We start from the raw sequence: 20,951 nt of genomic DNA on the forward strand, positions 1-20,951 counted from the left end.
ACCTGTTAGCTCTGTCTCTGTGGCAGGTCACTCATCTTTGTGCTACAGTTTCCTTACCTAGAAGACAGGTCTATCCTACCATCCCTTTGGGATATTGCAAGGATTAATGGCCCAGAGTGCAAATCCCCAGTGGATCTTAGCTTCTTTTACTCTGTATGAACATCTTCTGACCTTCCCAGTAGCTGTCATTCTTGAAATTCTTGAGTTCTCCTAAAAGTGCTATTTTTGTACATGCCGTTAAGTTTACGTATTAGTAGATAGCTTGGTCAGAACAAGTCTTTTGAGAAAAAGTGCTTGATTACTTAGTTATACTTTTATGGAGTCTGTAAGCAGTTTGTTTTCTGTTTCAGAAGATAACTCACTTTGATGTGAGTGGGTCTAGGGCTGGCTCAGTGTGATCCAGTGTTTGGCCTTGCGTAGACTTTGTGAGGGGTGAATGGTACTGAAATTATCTAGGGTTTTTCAGTGTTGATGGTAATTTATTTTAAGTGTGTAGGTGTGGCTTGTATACCTCTGTATACAAGGAGGATACTCTCACCACTTTCACCACAGGTGCAGAAATAACTAGAAGTTTGGCACTTTGCAAACTAACTGGCTACATCTTTGTTTTCACCCAGTTTGTGCAGATACAGGAGGTTGAGGGTGGTGCCTGCAGACCCTCCTCAACATATCAAGGGCTACATGAATCAAATTAAATATTATCAAAATATGCAGGTACTATATAATCTGAAGATATCTATTATAAAATTTTTAACCTCATATAACTTTTGGATTTGGTTTGGTCTGTTGGGTTTTTTTTCAAAAAAAAAAAAAACATTTATTTTTTAGTTGTAGTTGGACACAATACCTTTATTTTGTTTGTTTATTTTTATGTGGTGCTGAGGATTGAACCCAGGGTCTTGCACATGCTGGGCAAGTACTCTACCGCTGAGTTACAACCCCAGCCCCTGTTGATTTTTTTTTTTTTTAATAAAGTTGAGCCCCATGAAATTGTAGAGATATACAGCTTTTAACTATAAAAATTCACTTTGATTTGTCCAACCTGATACATGACTATTAAATAAGATCTACGTACCACTTTCCCCCTGTTAACCTATTATATCTAAGTATAGATACAATCTGATTTGGGTTAGGAATTGGCATTTCAATTTGCAATAACAGTTTCTTATTTTGCTTACGGGAGCAACCTCAGGGAGTTTGAGGATAAGGGAGGATTTCCAACATTTGTTCTTTGTTATCAATTTGTCACATGTCTATTTGTCATTAATTCATATGCTCTAGTGCCAAGCCATACTTTCAGGATGGGTTGGAGAGATACCAGGCCTTCTCATGGCTCATGGAGAGGATCGAGACTGAGCATCTAATAAGCCTGATCCCATGAGCTGGGTCCTAAACCAGCCCATTGAGATCATAGGCTGCACATCACTTGTTTATAGAGTCCATTTGGATTTCGTCACCACAGATACCTCTTGTGTCAAAGCTCTTAGAACAACAGTCCATCATCAGACAGTGGCACTCATTTGGAAAGTAACGTCTTAACTGAATTATAATTCAACAGAATAATTCCTATAAAAACATCGCTTTTTCTTCTATTCTCTATTTTATTTGCTCATGTTTCTCTTCCTTTTTTTTTTTTTTTTTTTTTTTTTAACCACACCACATCCCCTCTGTCAGTCCGGTATTCCCTGTACTATTGGTATACTATGCTAATAACATTGCATCATAATTTCCTAAAAGAATGTAAATCACTTCTTGGCTCAGGGAGTAGGTGAAAGAATGCCATCTCAAGCATTCTTTTATTCACTCATTAGGCAGACATTTATTGAGTACCTACATGTGCTGGTTCCTGTGCACAGAGTTGTGTTTGAAAAGAGAATACAGACAAATGGATGGCATGATTGTGGACTTAATTGGGCTATGCCCACCTGGTGTGCAGGTGCACACAGGAAGTCCACTGAGCCCTGGTGAGGCATCTAAGAGGCCTCCCCAGGGAAGGTGACAAAGTGCAAATTCTCCAGGGGATAGAAGAGGAGTACATGTCTGTGAAGGGAGCAGCAAATCCAAGATCTAGGTGAGGAACTGGGCAAGTTTAAAACTTGGGTCTTGTGAGAAGATTGATTTAAGTATCATGAAACTTTTCCCTTTGTTCATGTTTTGGCTTCCAGGAGATACTTTCCATTCTTTGTTCATTCTTATTTAGGAATTTGTTCTATATTGGATTATTTTGGTCTTCTATTTCCTTATTTCTATGCCTTTTAAAAATATTTCTATTAGTTACTGATGGATCTTTATTTATTTATTCGTTTATATGTGGTGCTGAGAATCGAACGCAGTGCCTCACAAAGGTAGGCAAGTGCTCTACCACTGAGCCACAACCCCAGCCCATGTCTGTGACTTTTTAATTCATTCATGTTTTACATCTTGTCTTGCAGACTCATTGAACTGCATTCATGTTCTTATTAAATTATTTTATAGAGTGAAACAATTAGGAATTTCTTTGCCTTCCTTTTATTTGTTTCTGGTAGAGATATGAGATCAAATATCAGATTTTTTTTTTCTATGCTTTCTCTTTCTCCCTGCCCCCAATAATTTATTTAAATAGTTGTCATGTGTGTTTTTTTACCTTGATCATTCTTGGGTGGCTCTGGTCACATTTTCTATTTGTGCTGATGTAACAATGGCCATATTTTGATCCTTTTCCATACTCTCTGACAATAGATTTCCCCTTCTTCCAAGATACAGTTGAGGGCTTTACTCTGTGTGTTGCTGCTGTGGTCTGATGAATGGCCAGGGACATGGCAGAATGGGGTTTCTTCAGGACACCTGTGCTCTGTCTGTCTCTCCTGAGACTGTTAAAGGTGCTGAGCCAAGTTCAAGCCAGTTAGTTCATGGGTGATTGGTAGGGCAGAGCCACCCTGCCTTCCTTCATCCTCCAGTTCTAGTGAGTTCCTTTGAATCAGGATTGGCTTTGCCATTGACTTTCCATCTCTCCACTCATTACTGCCCAGTAGCCATTTAAATGATGAAGAGGCCCTGCACTTTTTTTCCTTCCAGATTTGGTCCTGTATGAAAGAATTCTCTGGATATTTGCCAGTCTGGTTGGGAGAACTGGGGGCCTTCAGGAATTTCTTTCTTACCTTCACCATGGAGTGCTTAAATTTTAATGCATTAGATCATGTACCTTCCCTTGTTTGGTTGCTCTTGGTGGAATTTTTTTGCTGGATTTTGGTAACTGGTTTTGAAGGAACAGGGCTGTTGGTCATTTTTCTAGTTGTTGTGAGAAAGACACTCCAAGGTTCAGTGTTTGGCAGAGATAGTGACCTGGTAGTTTTATCAATTATGCAACAATCAGTTTCCCCACCTCTCTATGACTCCTGCTAACCTAGTGGCAGGAGTTTGGGTTGGAGGAAGGGGCTTGGTGTGTCCACCTTCCCCCATGACCATTTGGCTCTGTCGATTTTCTATATTTCTGTATCGTCATCTGCCTAGACAAAGTTGTTTGGCAGCCCTGTCCCAGAAGTCATCATGCCTGATCCATGAGTCAGTCAGTCTGAGATGCCATAAGAGTAATGTGACTTTGTAACACCACCCAATCCCCACGGACACTTAGCACTCTGGGGATGAACACTTCATTAGCTCCAGAAACTGGAGCCTCCAACGCATGTGTAATTGCCCTACTTGGCAGTACCGCTGTGAATCATCCCTCCTCCATGCACAGGAGAGTCCAGGGTACTTGGCAATGAGGGGCTTAGGGTTTTGCCCTAACCTTCAGGGTGCCTCATGTCATAGACGTGTGTCGGTCTACCACTCTGGTCCTAGAAAGGGTTCCTCAGAGCTGTGGGCAACTTGCCCCGCACCCCTTTCTACCTTAACATTGTTAGCATAGCCTATTTAATATGGACAGCCAGTTCCCTGACCTACGGGCAGGGTGACATAATTCCACACAGAAAAATCTCCCCAAATTTTACAGATGGGAGGGAATTCAGCCCTCTTTCCTCCACCAACATCCCACCCCAACCCTCAGGAGCAGAAAGGCATTTCCTTGGCTCCCTGACCACTTGCAAATTTGGGGCAGGTGGGTTCACCCTCATTCTGAATTGCTCTAGACCTGACAGTAGGATTCTTGACGTCGTCTGTTTTCTCCTTCCTCCTTTTGGGGGAAAGTAGTACATTATTTGGGGTGGATTAACAGCAATTCAAATTTCACAGGTTTAAGAAATAGAATAGAGCTTGTTGTGGAACAAAAAAAACCCATCTGCTGCTCCTTTGGGTTCTTCATTAATTTTTTAAAGTTTCTCAAGTGAATTAAGTGCTGACAAGTCTCTGCCCCTCGGGGATGGTAATATTACCTCAAATTCTCACGTACTTTTTCCAAATAAAAGTATCCTATAATTATCATCTCTCCCGCCTCCGCCTCCTCCTCTTCTTCTTTCTTCAAGTCTGGTGACAACTAGTTAATTTTGAAACTGCTGGAGAGATTATTTCAGTGTTACATGGCACCTCTGGGAGAAGAATGGAATCTCCCCTTTTTTTCCATATGCTGACAAAAATCTCCCAGTTTCAGAGGCAGTGATGTCACCATCTAATGAGCAAAATATTTTTTACTAAACCCATGAGTCTCCTTCTCTGACTTCTTCGTGATAAAAGAGGGGGAAAAAACCCCACAATGTGTTTTGTATTTAATATAGTTACACATTTTTAACTGAATATGACTTCTTTAAACACAGCGAGACTAATTTTTTGGTAAACACAAAGAACGACACATTAACTCAATGACTATAACCAGAGGCCCCTTCTGTGGCTGGACGCTGCTCAGTCCTCACTGCTGGGAAAATTTTGAACATAACCAGCGAGAGACGGTAATGCTACCCCCAAGGTAGGGAGGGACCTTGAATGTATCATTTCTTGGATCGTGGAGGGAGATCAGGCTTGTTGGAGAGATTATGAAATCCAGCTTGGAGAAGAGGAGGGGCAGGGAAGCCATCGTTGATTGGTATCACATGCTGTTTATAAGGCACGGCACAAGTTGAACTCTTCTTTGTCTATCTAATAGGCAAGCATCTAAGGTCAGAGGGGACACAAAGAAGTGGGGCCTCAGGACTATCCAAATACTGGTCTTTCAGGCTTATTTAGGAATATGTAAACATTCCCCAAACCCGCGACAAGGGCCTTCCCACTCACAGAAGCATGCCTCAGTGTCCCCAGCCAAAGGTGAGTTCTCCCACACCTGAATCCCTGCGTCTGTGTTTCTAGTGTGCAGGCACCACAGTTGACCTGCAGTGCACACATTTCTGAGCTTGTCTTGGAGCTCCCCCTACCCCTCGGCTCCTCAACTGTCACCTTCTAAAGCTCTGGGAGGCAGCTCACAGATTTGTATCCCCTGCCTTTTTGAATGCCTTGAATCAGTTCCTTCCTTCCTTCACTCATTCGTTCATTTCCACCGGAAAAGGTTTACTTAACACCAGCACAGATGCTATTTTTATTAATCTAAGAGGAAAGAATATGGCAATGCTCAGTGTTAGCCATGGTGTGAGGAAACATACCCTTTTTTTACTGCTCGTGAGACTTTAAAATAATACATCTTCAGAGCAAGTCATTAATATGTATCAAAAGTCTTAAAGATATATTTTTTACTCATCAATTCTATTTTTTTTTTTTAAAGAACGTGTTACACATGGTAGATATTTTACTCCAAAGTGTGTGCTGGGCATTGCCTGTAATGTTGAACGATTAGAAACATGAAAATTAGTCCAATGACAAGCACTATTTAAGTAAATCCTTCTGTGATGGAATACTATTAAATCATTATTGTATTTTTGTTTGTTATTTGTTGACATGGGAAGATTCTCGAAGTATAGTAATTTTACAGAGTGGGTTTTACAACAGTTTGAGCAGTGTCCACAGAGAGTTCTGGATTTCTCTGGAGGAACCTGCAGCTCATCGATGGTCTTGGGGAGGGAGCACTATTACAGGCAGGTGTGCTGTTTCAACTTAAGTCTGTGTGTTCATTTGAGAGAGCCCTTGGGGACACTGGTGTAGTGCCTGTGGACGGTGGGGAGGCTTAAGGTCAAATGTCTTCATTTTTGTACAAAAGCATAAGCATAAGGGTGGAAGGAGAGAAAATTCTCCTCTCCAAGTGTTTGGGGAAGTGGTAGGACAAAAATATATATGACTAATTTTTCTCTTTGAGTATATGGCGAGGATAGGCCATTTCTCTTTCTCCTTTGTGTGTTTCTGCATTTTCCAATTTTTAACATTAAATATGTATCATGTATAACCAGAAATATATAATAAATGCCCCTAAAATAGAGATAGTAAAATGACTTCAAAATGAAGCACAGGGAGGGATCAGGTCATACAGTGGTGGCATCGTGTGTGCAGAGTCCTTGGTTGACTGCAGCTGGGCAGCTGAGGGCAGGAGGCTTTCCAGACGGGTGGGCAGAGCTCTCCCTAGAAGAGGAGCCAGCCAGTGCAGAGGTGGCCAGCACAAGACAGCGTGGGGCACTTGAGATGCCCTGAGGAGGTGTGGGGCTGAGAAGCGGGGCTCTGAGGGGCCTCTCCACATACTCTCTGAGCCGTGGGGCGGAGCATACAGAAACTGGAGCTAAGGGAAGGGATCTGAGCCCTCTGAGGCACATTTTGCAGCAAGCCCTCTGGACCCTGTTTTGAGCAGCTAATGAAGTTAGATGCTCACATCTGTATCTGGAAAACCTACTGTGTGCTGGCTAAGTTCAAGTCCACTCCCTGAGAACAAAAGTAGTGGTGCAATTCCCTCATGAATTCTCTTCGCTCCCAGGAAGGAAGTTTCCCAGGATGGCCTGGCCCTGTCTAGTTTTCAAATTTCCCAATTTACCCTGTCACACCGTGATGACTGGGAGCTACCGGGCTGGGGAGTCAATTTCTTCACTCCACGCCAAATTACACAAATATTTATGGACAGGTACTGGGCTGGGCACTATGAATATAAGAGAAGTGGAAAGAGACCTGGTCACTGTCCCTTCAGAGCTTCTTGCCTTCAGAAAGACAAGTCCATATTGAGTCTCCATGTGGAGCCCAGCTTTGAGTAGCTCTGTGGATACCCGAATTGTCCTCCAAGAGACAGCAGCAGTTACATTGAAAGGGGGTGTGCTATGTCAGCCCTCTTTCCCACTCTCTCAGGAGGCTCTGAGGAGTGGACTGGAGGGAAAGTCAGAGAAGTGTCTTCCCTCCACCCTCCTCTCAATGTCTGGATAACTCCACTCCAGAGCCTCACTGGGTCTCACATTGACCTGGGGCTTCCAAGACTACCAGGCGCTAGGCTTCCTATGCCACTCTCCTCCATCCCCCCAAGAGCCCAGGAGGCTTCTCGAGGCCTGTTTAAGAAAGGAAAGAAGTTGAGAAACATGTTTAAGGCCACCCACTTGCCAAGAGCCACAAAGGGGATCAGAACCCACATCTGTTTCGCTGCAGAGTCCTGGCTCCTAATCCTGGTCTGGCCTCTCGTCATCTCAGCAGCCTGTGCCACCTACCTTCAAACATCACCACGTCCCCAGTTTTTACGTGGGACGGCTGTTCTTGCCTTGCTCTTTCCACAGCACCCAAAAGAGCAGTTTGTAAGAATAAAAATCAGCACTGATTATTATTGAATTTTAGTCAATAATAAAATAGAAGACGGCAGAAGTAATAAGCACCACCAAACTCCAGCTGTTGATTTTGTGCACACAGTTTTAAAAACAACAGCACTGTAGGATAAATATCATTATGTTAAGTCACTCATGGATGAGTCCTTGGACCCCTAGAAGTAACATGATTTGCTGGAAGATTTAGAAATGAAACCGGGTTGTTCTGTCTCAGGAGACCCAGGACTGATCCTCTTCCTTTGACCCCACTCTTACTGGGGCATTCTCATTTTGTTATTTCTCCCACATAAGGAGAAAATTCAATCGGGGCTTCTTCTGACAATTTTAAGGCACTCTGGGTGAAGAAAATCCTTGTCAACATAGAGTAAGGTGGGGGGCAAACCCACAAATTTCCAAATTCTCCCCTGCCGTCCTGTGAAATGGGGTCATGCATATGAGCCCTTAGCACAGTACCTGGGAATGGTGGGCATTTGGTAAATTCTCACCTTTGGAAGCACAGCACTGGAAAAGTCCCTGCCACGGTTTGGTTTGCGGAACATGTGGTCCCTGAGCTGGCTGTGGGAAAGGGAGTTCATAAACCAAAGAGCGTGTGGAAGAAGCAGTTTGTCGTACAGGCAGTATAGGGAAGTATATAGGCCATATAGGGAAGCTGTGGAGAACCCTAACAGGAGGAAGAAGAGGAAGTTCCATGAAAGATGGGAGGAGACAGTTCTGGGGCAGAAGACTTGGGGGAGCACAGGGTTGATGCAGTTCTTGCCAAAGAGTGACTGAGGCCAGCCAGCCAGGGAAGACAGGCAGGCCAGGCCCAGGAGAGGGGGAGGGAGTGCTGGCAGTCTGCTCCAGAACCTGGGATCTCTGCAAGGTAAACCGTGACCTTCCACTCGGGAGCTGTGGATTCCAGTGTCCTCTCTTTTTCTTAGTTTAGGCAAACTCTGGACCCCCTCCCTATCTAACCTTCTGTTTTCTAAGGAGAGGTGGTCATTAGTACTCATTGTGTTCTGCAGCGTCCTACAAAGAGATGGGCCCATGCATAATACATAAAGTCCCACACAATGAGAGCGGCTGCTAGCTCCAACTGTGCGCTGGGAATAAATGACTGACCGACTGAATGGATTCAGCCCTGGAAAGATAGACACGACTCGCAGCTCACGTCATGGAGACTTTATATGGGGTTTTCAGTCCTGTGTTGTTTAGACGATGCTCTGTGTAAGTTACAGCATGTGCCTGGTGCTCCCCAGAGACCCCTGAGAAAATTAAACGGTCATTTTGTGACACAGTCCCCAGGCTCATGCTTCTAGAATGCCAGAGAACTCGGCTGCCCTGAAACAATCATCGAAGCAATTTGGGGAGACAGTTTTAGAAGCCTCAGTGACGGGGAAACATCCTACATTTTACTCTTGTGGTTAAAATAGCAAAAGGAGTGAGGAGAGAGAAAGTGACAGCTCTGGGAAAAAACCAAAATCACAAGTTTTAATTCAGTAATTTCCAAAATAGCCCCTGGAAGGTGTCTATTTTCAATTGAGACCACTCCCTTCAGGAAAGGATTGGAAGAATATCTGTAAAAAAAAGGTCTTTTTTTTTAAGTTCAGTCACTCTTAAGGGCTAGTCCTTGTCCTGGATTTGCTCAGATTCTCGCGTTCTTTCTTTCTTTCTCTGGAATTCCATAGACAGCAATTAAGGAACTGGAGGCCAGCAGGAGGTCAGAGAGCCTTCCTCAGTGAAAACAGGGATTGTTGGCCATGCACAACACTCCCTTTTTTCCTTGTGGTGAATAGGAGATTTGCTTAGAGCTGATGACTTATGCCTTTCTTACAACTTATGCAGTTAGCAAGCGACTGGGGAATCGGGCAGCAGGCAGAGAGGCTAATTGAATCCAGTGTCTTAACTTTCTTCTTCTTCGGATGTTGGGCTGTGACGGTGGAGGCTGCCTGATCATGTAACTGCAGAGAACATGTTCGAGGAGCACCCGATCCTGACTTTGAGATTACAGACTTAAAGGATCTAGAGGGAGCAGGTCTCCAAGTGGGGAGGGGGCGGGGGTGCTGGACCTTTTCGAAACGGCCCCTTACACTCCTGCTAAATGCCGAAGCCGGTAAGTCGCTGAATGCCTCTCATGAGAAAGGCAAACTTTTTCTCTTTGCATCAAGAAAAAGCTTTTTGATTGTTCCCTTGATGTGTCTTTCTTTTCTCCTTAAATCCCTCTCGATTTGTCCTTCTCTGCTTACTTTGCTGCCCGTAACCCGGAGCGTTCTTGCCCTGCAGTCTTCCCCCCATGGCCGTGAATGGCTTTTGGAGAATAGTAAATATTATTTTGAGAATGGGAGAGAAATAGCATGCACGGATAGGAGCTCATTTGTGAGCTGTGCTGGCTTTTCGTGTGGCAGACTTGAATTCAGACAGCACTGTACATTGTTATTTTCATAAGTTTACAACTGATGGGTTTTCTTCTCTTCACTTTAATGCCGAGACAATATGCACATAGGAAGATGAAGGGTCTATGTCTGATGTATGCTAGTTTAAAAAGAAACCGTTGTGTCTTACAAGCAAGTGTATTTGCAATTTGAAAATTATTCTTAGAAATGCTTATTTATCTTACAGTGTTATGAGGCACTAGGGGAGATAAGTTGACTTAGTCTGGGTGTTAATTGTGACAGCGTGTTGCAGGTTTGGAGCAGGAGAGGCAAGCTGAGCGAATGAGTCTGGAAAGGGCAGGGTTTATAATCCTGTGCTCAGCATGGTCTCAAGTGGTCCCTGGAAGGATCTAAAAAGTTCCTAGCAAGTCTGGTTTAACCTTTATTCCGGCACATTGATTTCTCCTGTGCCATGTGGCTTTGTGGAAGCATTTATTCCACAATCATAGTTTCGAGAAGCGTTTGTCATAGGGTCCAGTGAAGTATGTTTCAGCAGCAGTGACAGGCTTCCTCTCAGCAGTAAGGGGATGCTTTCACTGTGCTCCAGGATACAAATCTTCCTAGTTACAGATGTGATTAATTTTGTTTCCCTTTTCTGATCATCCTGCATGTAGCTGTGTTATAAAAGTTCTCCACGCTGGCTCCATGGCTTTCCCATTAGAACATCGCCGATGTGTCAAGGATGCACTTGTTCCAAAAGAAGCTGGGGAGGAAGGAGGCTCCACCCTCCTTCTCGAGCCAAATGGCCCCAAAGGTTCCCCATTCAGAGTCCTGGCAGCCAAATGGTGTACTATCTCTTTAAAGCAGCTATAGTTTTGTGCCTTGGCTTGGTCAATTTGTTATGGTTAAAAACTGTGGAGCCAGCTGTCTGCAATCTGATGTAATGTTGCTATGGAAACCAGAAATGAAACACTTAAGCATTCACCACAGAATTACTACATATAGCATTAGCCAAAGTAATTAAAAGTTGAGCCATATGGGCTTTCTGGTGGAAAAATCTGCAGTAGAGAGGCTAGAAATCAAATGTTTCTATTTACAATACTGTGAAGCCACTTTTATCCCACATCCTTTGGGAGGAATAAGACGCCTTTTTCTCTTGAAGGTTTGGGGTGGGGAGGTATACAGACAGCTGAGTCCACGCTCTTGTTTATTGGTGATAAAATTAAAATTTCTTTTAGTAAACTTTAGTAAACTCTGACTCAGGGAAAGGAGATACTACCATCTCATGGTTGAATATGTGTGAATATTTTTTCACTTTGGTTTATTTAAAATCTGTTGTTCCTATCCTGTTCCTTAGAATCATTTATCTTATATACATGCAGATTTCCTTTATCTTTCACAAAGTTTCTTCAGGTGGGAATATTAATTTTTAATATTTATTTATAACATTTTAATTTAAAATTTATATACATATATATTTATTTTGTGTTTCTTAATTTAAAACATTCTGAAACTCCTATCCTGGGTAGTATATTTCCTAAATTTAAAAAAAAAAAATGTATGTATGATAGCTATTTTCAGCAGCTGAGAAGTGGCACATGGTTATTTGAAATATTACATGAAGCATTCATGCTTCACTGCCCAGTTTAGGAGAAATGCAGCTTTTTACAAAATCTTTATGTTAAAATATGTCACAACATTTTTCCTGAGAATTCAGGAGGATGCGAGTCTCCATCAATCAAAAGCATCCTTGAACTTACGGGCTGACTTAAGAGGAAATTTCTTATTTAAAGAGAAAACATACTATATGTATCTTGAATGACTTGAGTTTCATCTTACATTCTTCTTCATATAAATTTTGCTGCATCAATCTTGTCAAGTCCAAAACATGATAATGCAAAGGAAATTGATAGTTGCCATGGTTTGTGATTTCTCAATGGCAAGCACCTCCAAAATTACCACCTTGTTCTTCTTCTTCAGAAAAATAGAAAAGCATCATTTCAATGTTCTAAAGAGCTTACATTTCTCAAAAAGTAGATGAAGCATGTGAAAGCAATTAACTAAGTACCTGGACTATGTTCTTTCTCACCACAGTGGATCTGGGCAGGGGAGAGCGGGGCTTTGTGGTGGGCATTGCCTGGATGTCTGTTGTCCTGGTGGAACTGTTGGATTTCTCCCTGGAAGGTTCTGTCTAAAGCGTCTCCCCTGCAGATGATTTGTGTCTTTGCAGACTACGGATTTTGTATTACTAGTTTCTGTATCCCATTTTTTTCACTTCCTCATATGCCCCATCCATTCATTCATACAAACCACCAACTAAAACAACCAACAGCCAGGTGCAACCTATGTGTTAGTTACAGATTTGGGGCAGGTAATACAGCTTCCTGTATCTTGATCACGAGCACACTCTGCTTATTTCATTTTCAACTGATTCCAGTATTTTTAAGGCGAGGGTTAACAGCATGTCCTGGGCTTCTCTCGTGGGTATGTTCAGAGACTTTCTGGCATGCACAGTTGCTGCTTCTGCTGGAATTGCTTGGCATTCAAGCTGCATCACCAGGCACAATGTTGTCACATGTTTCTGCGTAATTCCATGTACCCTGGGCTCTTCAGGTGCCAATTACCCAGAGCAAGGGTTCACCGGGTTCTCATTCCTCTGGTTGACCACTCTGACCATTTCATCATATATCAATGTTTCAACCAAGTAAAACTGAAATTCAAATATGACAGTATAAATATGTTATTTGGTTACATGTATTATTTTAATTTTTTACCTCTTAAGTTTTAGCCTAATGTACCAAGCCTAATTGTCAGCATCCAAAATAACCAACCTTCTCAGTTACCTGGGGATCCAGTTTCCATTCTTCTGGGCCAGGTAGCCAGTAGTGAACTTTAATTTTGAAACCTATACATGCTGTTTTATCTAGGAATTTGGAAGAAATTGGACATAGATGTTGATAAACCTCACAGAAGGGAAGACTTGCTGATAGGTTTATGATAATTAATCATTAGTGGTTAGGAGGGAGAAAGTACCGTGATGCTATGCTGTGAGCTCCAGGGACGGACCAAGGCCAGGAAAGTGGTGGTGTTTATCCCATTGAGAGGGCCAGAGTGCTAAGAAAATATTTGTGCACTTAACAGCCTGCACTGTTGTTATGCCTCAGTCATTGATGGAATCTTCCCTAACAAGAGTTAGCTGTCCTCTGCTAACTCCTGCTTCCCTATCTCATCGTCTATAAAATTGGGATTAATGAGAGCTTTTCTTAGGCTAAAAGTCCCTTCATTCACATTGCATTCAGATATGTGGTTTGTTTTTGTTTTGTTTTTTGGTTTGAGTCATTTCGACCATTTGGTGAACCGAGTTTGAGGACGTGGAGGGAAGGCTGCTGTCAGGATGTGCAGGATTAGCTGGATGCTTGCTGGTCTCCAGGGTGTGCTGAGGCTGAGCTCCCAGCACAGCCCAAGCACCGAGCCATGCAGCACACTGTTAGTGGGAAACTTCTTTGGCTTTTCCTCATTTTGAATAGATACAGCAGAGGAAGCTGCATATTGAATGTTGGAGCGGACTTGGAAATGAAACCCTCATTTTGTTCACAAGGAAAGGATTGTTTTTAGCCTGGGTCACTGCTGCAGAGAGAGAATTCTCTCTCTCTCTCTCTCTCTCTCTCTCTCTCTCTCTCTCTCTCTCTCTCTCTGTAATGTTTGATACTTGAGGGAAAACAGCTGGGCCAGAACATACTTGGATCTCTGCAAGGCGGGATGGGATGCTGGGGAATATGGACTGGACTCTATGGCGGAAAAGGTCAGCTCTTTCCCTTGCCTCCCTTGGAGGAATGCAGGCTGTCCTCATCCTCGACTTGTGAGCCCCCCGAAGGAGCCGGGAGGCGAAAGGAATGGCTGTGATGTGGCATCCGTCCTGACAAATCGGACAGGAGGAGGTTCTGCACTGCTTCCCCTTTCCTGCCTGCTGTTTTTGATTTTCGGGGGAGGACTGGAAAAAGTCAACAGAATTTTGGTTTGGAGAAGTAGTTGATGACCACGTTCAACAGCAAGTCCTGATGGGCCAGACAGAGGAGAGCCCGGCCCAAACCGCAGCAGTGTAACTGGAATTATAGGGCCAGCTCGGAGAGAGTCCTGCCGGAGAGGTCCTGTCTCTTTTAGAGACAGGGAACTAGTCTGATGAGATAAATGTCCTGTGTGCCATTCAAGGGCAAGGGTGTGTGCTTCATGCCCAGGACTTAATTCTACTCCAAATTAGACCTTAAGATGGTACGTGCTGCTGTGTAAACCTATCGGACAAATCTGTTGGTGCCCCAAGTTTGGCCGCAGAACTGCCCAGGTGCCGGCTAATAGGAAGGCCAGCTATACCCAGATGCAAGAGCAAGGCTCTGGAGCAATTATCTGATTAATTTTTCCTCTGTTTCTTTGCCAGTCAAGAGAACAATCGGATGATGAGACCGAGGAGTCGGTGAAGTTTAAGAGGTTACACAAGCTGGTCAACTCCACTCGCAGAGTCAGAAAGAAACTAATTAGGGTGGAAGATATGAAAAAGCCCAGCACTGAAGGTAAAAAAAGCCAACTCCACCCTGGTTATTCTGAAAGAAGTCACTTGGGGTCAGTTTTTCAGTAGAAACAGTATGATTTCAAGTGGAAAATGGATTGAGCTCTGACCCAAGGCTGACGGAATCGAGTCTGCTCATTAGCAGGGGGATGCTCTCCCTGTTGTGGAAGGGAGGAGCCCCGAGCCCTGGGTTGAGTATTTCAGGGGCTCAGTAATTTAAATGTGACAAACATGGGAAATGGCATTATGTGACAGTGAAATTCTCTCAAGTGTGGTATAGCTTTAATTACGAGTCTGTACCATTTTATATAAACCTTGCAACTTCTTAGCATAAGCCTCTACTTCCAAAAAGGTTTGTAGTTCTTGCTCAGTGATTTTAGTCCAAATTTGATAGATAGTACATCTGTCTTGAACAAACATCTAACCATCAAGGCACTTAATGTCCCTTTGAATCTCTGAGGGGTGATTTGTACTCTGGTAAACAATGTCAAGTCTCAATTGAAATAGGGTTTTAAGGACCTTCAGTTCTGAGGGGATCTTTAAGAGCAGTATTACAGACTGCTAAGATGAAGCAGTAATGTCAAGAGAGAGCCCAGCTGGGCTTTACTGTCCTGAACAGTTAACCTTTGAATTGCAATTATGACAGTTTAAATCTCAGCCTTATTCATCTCCCTTTTTAGTAATATGCATTTGCAGCATCTTGTAAAAATTCTCCCCAAAAAGAACAAATAAAAGAATTTCTTGTTTGAAAATGATAGTAAACAAACAAACAAACTAAAAAGCCCACATCACTTGTTAAAATGTCACATCTACATTATGAGGAATTTCAAAATTTTAACATGTAGGTTTCAAAAGTATGATTGTAGAGGCCTTCTTGTTCTATGTAAATAAAATCAAGCCATGCAGGGAACTGTATTTCCCCTTATTCGCAAAGATAAGAGTTTGTTATTACTGATGCTTTTTAATTTTGTTTGTTATTATTTGTTGGTTTAAATCATCTAAAATAGTACGGAGGAGGAGGGGGGGTCCTGTGGAAGAATGGAGGTTAGAAGGAGAAGAGGGGAGCCAGTGAGAGAGAGATCAGCTTTATGGCTGGTTTTATAAACTTGGAGTTGTCTTTGATTCCAGGGTTGCATCTGGGTGTCTTTTTTGCACAGTAATTCTGTTTACATTTGAGGAAAATGTTGATTTTTGGATGTTTCAATCCTGCCTGTCAGCTCTGGTTCCCATAGGGTGGGACACACCCTGATTTCCTCAGGCCATGGTAGGTCCCGTGGAACCACACAGAAGCACTGCTTGGTACTGCTGGGATAACCATATGGAGTTTCCAAGTGTAATTCTGAGGGCACATTTTAAAACAAGCTTCATACACACTTGCCAAAGTCAAATTCCAGCTATCATAAATTGGTGGGGCTTTATCCATAAATAAAATGGATGAAGTACCCAACACTGGGCCCACCACCCTTAGAGGCCCTTCGTGTGTAATAGTCAAGTGTCTTGGGGCAGCCTTCACACTAGAGTACCATTTTAAACATACAGAGATGCCTTGATTTGTATATTTATGCCAGAATAAATCAATTCAGCTATCTCTGAGCGGCCTCGTTGAAAAAAAGGAAAATAACATCCAAAGATTTGTAACTAGAGGGTAAAAAAGTAATCACTGCACGGACTGCTGGGTGTGAATGAGGCTTCACAGATGGAAGATAGACTGGATGAGCTTAAGTTGTAAGTCCCACAGCTTGTCCATATCACCCGGAGAGGCCCCAGGTGTGTGTGGCACTCAGGGTGCCTGCTTTGGGCTGCCCCCAACCCCCTGCTGCTCTGGAACTCCCTCTAGCACTGGCATGATGGAACTCTCCGAGGCTCCTCTTTGGCAAAAGAATTTAGGACCCATGTTCCTTATAACCCCTCTTCTTCAAAACCTTTGGACTCAGAGAGCTGATGCTGTCACTGTTTCCCTGCATGCCTGTGCCAGTACTAAGTTGTCTGAATAATAATTGTCCTTCACCAAGAGCATTCTATGTGCCCAGCACTTTCCATTTTATGTTGTCTTTTAGTATGTCATCCTTAGAATACCCACCAAAGGCAGGTACGTGTGCCATCCTCATTTGACAAGTAAGGAAACTGAGACACAAAAAAGGCTAAGTAATTTACTCGAGGTCTCCCACTCAGCCAGACAGCAAAAGGTCCAGAATTGAGTCCAGGCAGCCTGACTCCTCAGTGTCTCCACTCGAAAGCCAAGACAGTTAATAGCTCTTCACTCAGTTTCCCCTGCCTAACTTGAGTGTCGAATCCATAACCTGGCATGCATGGCCTTGGACAGTATTTTACACGGGCCACAGTGGCTACTGTCATCTGCCCACTTCTGTGTCTTGTCCATAGAACTGACATTCCTCCTGTCCAGCTTCAAAAGTAGCTTCATGTGTCTCTTGTCTTTAAATGTTATCCTCACAACATCCGTGTTGGGGATATTATGTAAAGATAGGTAGGCATTATTACACAAAAGTAATCATCCAAGGTCATGGAGCTGGTGAGTGGCAGAACTGGAGCCAGAATCCAGAGCACAAAGCTGTGTCCTTAGTGTTAAGTTACCCCATATCCTCCTGTCAAAATCTCCTTTCCAGGGCTGGGGTTGTGGCTCCATGGTAGCGCACTCGCCTAGCACATACGAGGCACTGGGTTCGATCCTCAGCACCACATAAAAATAAATTAATAAAATAAAGGTCTTGTGTCCAACTACAACTAAAAAAAAAAAAAAATCTCTTTCCATATTCGAGTGTCATTCTGCTAAGAAGACACTTGTACCTTTAAGTCAGAGCAGGATAGAGGAAGTAATGCTTTAACTCCAAGGAGTCCAAATCAAGGCTGGGAGTTCAGGCTGCCCAGAGTCTGCATTGCACATGGCCTGCACTCAGGGCAAGCACAGGACGCAGCCTCTTCAGAGGCATTTGCCACATTTTCTCCCAAGTTCTTACCAGGCTCCAACTTTCCAGAACCCAAAACATAGAGCCACACATGTCATGTGTGCTCCAGCTGGTACCAGACTCAACTGTGACACACAAGTATTGGAATCTCTGATGACAACCTTAAACCCAGTCCAGAAAATATTCAGACCACTTCTGAGTGACAGGTCCTTCAAAAATCCAGGTTAGACCAACCTGGTCTCCCCCAATCTCCTGTAGGTTGCTGAGAGCTTCTGCATATCCTGAGACACCTGGGCTTTACCAAAACTACACCCAGGTTTGGGTTCTTTAAAACAGTTCTCTGTTGCGCTGTCTCTGTCACCAGGTTGTGCCTGCAGTCCTGGCTCAGATGTTTCTTTGAGTTTCCCTAAAAGATCCCTGAACAATTCTTCAGTGAACTTTGTGCTAGACATAGTTGAGTCTCCTTCCCCACTTCCCTCCCTTCTCTACTACCATCTCCTGGATGTGAACACAAAGTCCATTTTGGATAAAATTTAATAGCAGTTTTTTTTTCTTCCTTGTATGTTTGTAACAATAATTACCATCAATTGGGAAAAGTAGCAGTTTTTAGAATTTGAAAGGACTGGTACCATTCTGATCACACACACACACACACACACACACACACCTCTCTCCCTCTCCCCCTCTCCCTCTCCCTCTCCCTCTCCCTCTCTCTAAGGGAGCATTCCTGTCCCTTTTTCTCTTGACATTTAACCAGGCACTAGCACCCTCATCCCAGCTGGCATATTTAATGCTGTCCTTCTGTTCCAAGGAACTTTGTATTTTTTCCTGTTCACTATTCAGCTGGCAGAAAGCTGCAAAGCTCCAGCATTTCCTTATAATTCGAGGGACACAGCCAGTTGGGATCGCTACACCCACAGCTTGACCTACTTCTTTCCTCACATCTGTTCACATAACACATGCAGAAAAGAACTCGGCTTTCCTGCCAGCAAGTCCAAGCCTTTCCACTGGGCTCCAGAGGGCTTGGCTTGCTACCTGGCTCCAGCGAGGGCTTCATGGGCTGGAATCCTTTAGACAAAGTGGAACACTCGCTAGAGCTGCATGCATGTCAGGGCCCTTAAATGCCCTGCTTCAGCAGGGTCTGAGTGGATGGGAATATCTAGCTGGGATCACCCAGTTCCCTAACTTTTTGTGTTCGGCCAGTCAGCTGAAGACCATTTTTCAACCACATTTGCAAGATATAACCCTTGATGGTGTTTCCCCACCCCAAATTTCTTGGAGATTTAATCACTTAAATGGCATATGTACCAATAAAAGAAAAAAAAATCACTGTCAGCCACATGGCATTCATCAGGCTCCAACTATAAAAAGCCATCAGAGCCAACCTAAAGGAGGGCCTTTCAGAAAGGGGAAAGACTGATTCCCACCTTCTGAGGGTTGCCCTTAAACTGGGGAGGTGATTGTCTAGAAATGGGAAAGTGTGTCATGAAAATGATTGGCTTGGATTTTGCAAACGGCATTTTTAGTAGATCTGTGAAGATGTTTGGTCTACAGAATTTCTTAGAGAAGGAGAAGCAAACACATCCCCACCTTTAACAGTAAGCTTGTATGGGACCACACGTTTGCACGGTGTGATCATTTTTCTTTGTTATATGCATATTTAAAATGTGTGTGTGGGGGGTGTTTATGAAGAGTCATGGTATGGGCGGGGAGAGCTGTGATCACTGTGGACCACTGTGGACCTAGCTTGTGGGAAGGAGGGAGGGAGGTGAAGGAAAGCTTGTGGGGGAAAGCAGAGGCTTGGTCTCAGGGGCTGTGTTGGTTTCCCTCCAGGTGGGGAGGAGCATGCGCTGGAGAGCTCCCCGGTCCTGGATGAAAGATCCGCCCTGTACTCTGGAGTGCACAAGAAGCCTTTTTTCTTCGATGGCTCTCCTGAGAAGCCTCCTGAAGATGACTCAGACTCTATCACCACGTCCCCATCGTCCAGCAGCCTGGACACCTGGGGAGCTGGCCGGAAGCTGGTCAAAACCTTCAGCAAAGGAGAGAGTCGGGGCCTGATTAAGCCCCCCAAGAAGATGGGGACGTTTTTCTCCTATCCCGAAGAAGAAAAAGCCCAGAAAGTGTCGCGCTCTCTCACCGAGGGGGAGATGAAGAAGGGCCTGGGGTCCCTGAGCCACGGGGTAAGTACGGACGGTGTTTTCTTCTATGACAGCCACCGCCGCCGGCACCACTTTCTGGTGTCCCTAGAGGAGGTTCAGAGTGTCCGCAAGCAAATCCGCTTGAAGAAAACGGATACTAATTATTCCTGTTCCAGAGCTTTTCTCTGCCAGCGTCCCTCCCGAAAAGGCGTGAACGGCACCACCTGCGACCTGCAGCTGCCCCGGCCGAAGCCCAAAGGGGGCGGCAGCTGCGGCTTCCCGGGCAGAAGGGTGCGCGGGCGCGCCTCGGTCAGCGAGTTCAATGTCACCTACGTGGTGGAGCGGAGTCTGTACAGCCATCTGAACCTGACCCAGCTAGTGCGGCCCGCCTCAGACAGGACCCTGAGCAAGGCCGAGAAGCAGGACCTGAGGCGGTGCTTGCTGGAGGAGGATGAGGAGGCGAAGCGCAAGTGGGCTGCCACAGTGGACCGCTGTACTAAAAGGGTTCTCTTGAGAATCCACCAGAAGTCTGTGAGTCTCCACGACGGTCGTGAGGACAGCCTTGTCATTTCCGTGAGGTGCAGTCAGGCAGTATGGCCTTTCTTTTTCTGGAGACTGGCTTCTTCCCCTTCTCTTCCCCTCATTCCTTCAGGGTCCATCACTCCATCACCTCCAGTTCCTAAGTTGCTCTCAGTCCCTGGTGGCTTTCTTCTCCCTTTCCATTTCTCCTGTGGCCCAAGGGAGGCTGTTGGATGTTTAATTAAAATGCAATCCTGAGGCTGATGCCCAGAAGGGCATCCAGGGTACAGGGGTGGGGCCGGGCTGCCTTGTAGGAGTGGCCTTCCCGATCCCCAGCCATCATGTCACTTGACCTCAAAGAAACTGATTCAAAACACAAGGACAGTTGGCCCTCGAAAGGCAGGCTGACTCTTTCAGTTCATGAAAACAATAGGCACGGGCTCTTGGAAATTTTGCCATCAACACAGCCCACCCATTGGTGATTGGAAATCTTTATGAAGCCCATCTCTCTTATTTGTAGGTGCGGGTGGTGAGTTCTGAAATCCAACAGGGGAAAAAGTGAATTTGAGCACTTTTGCTTTACTCAAGTCTATTTAGCATTCTTATCTTGTTAAACAGAAGAACTGATGTTTGGTAAAGCCTTCTAATGCCACATAGACTCTTCCGTACATAATGAGGAATCAAGTCCAAATAATAAAATGGGTTTTCAAGTTTAATACTGAAAGGTCAGAGAGACCTAGTACAATTTATTTTCTGGGCATGAATGACTTTGAACTTCAGAATATAGATATTTTTTCCCCTGGAATTACCACCTCACTTTGAGCTTGCACAATGGCTCA

At 44.2% G+C, this 20,951-nt stretch overlaps 1 protein-coding gene across 10 annotated transcripts in view; it reads left to right on the forward strand.

The window, feature by feature from the left end:
* Nucleotides 1–20,951, forward strand: part of Sash1 (SAM and SH3 domain containing 1) — an 899,535-nt gene that overhangs the window by 851,324 nt on the left and 27,260 nt on the right. For 5 of the 10 annotated variants that reach the window (XM_048799615.1, XM_048799622.1, XM_048799626.1 and 2 more), the window contains 2 exons: nt 14,403–14,535; nt 19,289–20,124. In XM_048799615.1, coding sequence (XP_048655572.1) covers nt 14,403–14,535; nt 19,289–20,124 — 969 coding nt within the window. Of the gene's footprint in view, nt 1–7,764; nt 8,482–8,573; nt 9,712–13,244; nt 14,240–14,402; nt 14,536–19,288; nt 20,125–20,951 lie in introns of those variants that run through there. The other 5 variants (XM_048799653.1, XM_048799636.1, XM_048799656.1 and 2 more) reach the window with 5 other exon arrangements.

This window comes from Marmota marmota, unplaced genomic scaffold (assembly GCF_001458135.2).
Source record: "Marmota marmota marmota unplaced genomic scaffold, marMar, whole genome shotgun sequence".
Lineage (NCBI taxonomy): Eukaryota > Metazoa > Chordata > Mammalia > Rodentia > Sciuridae > Marmota > Marmota marmota.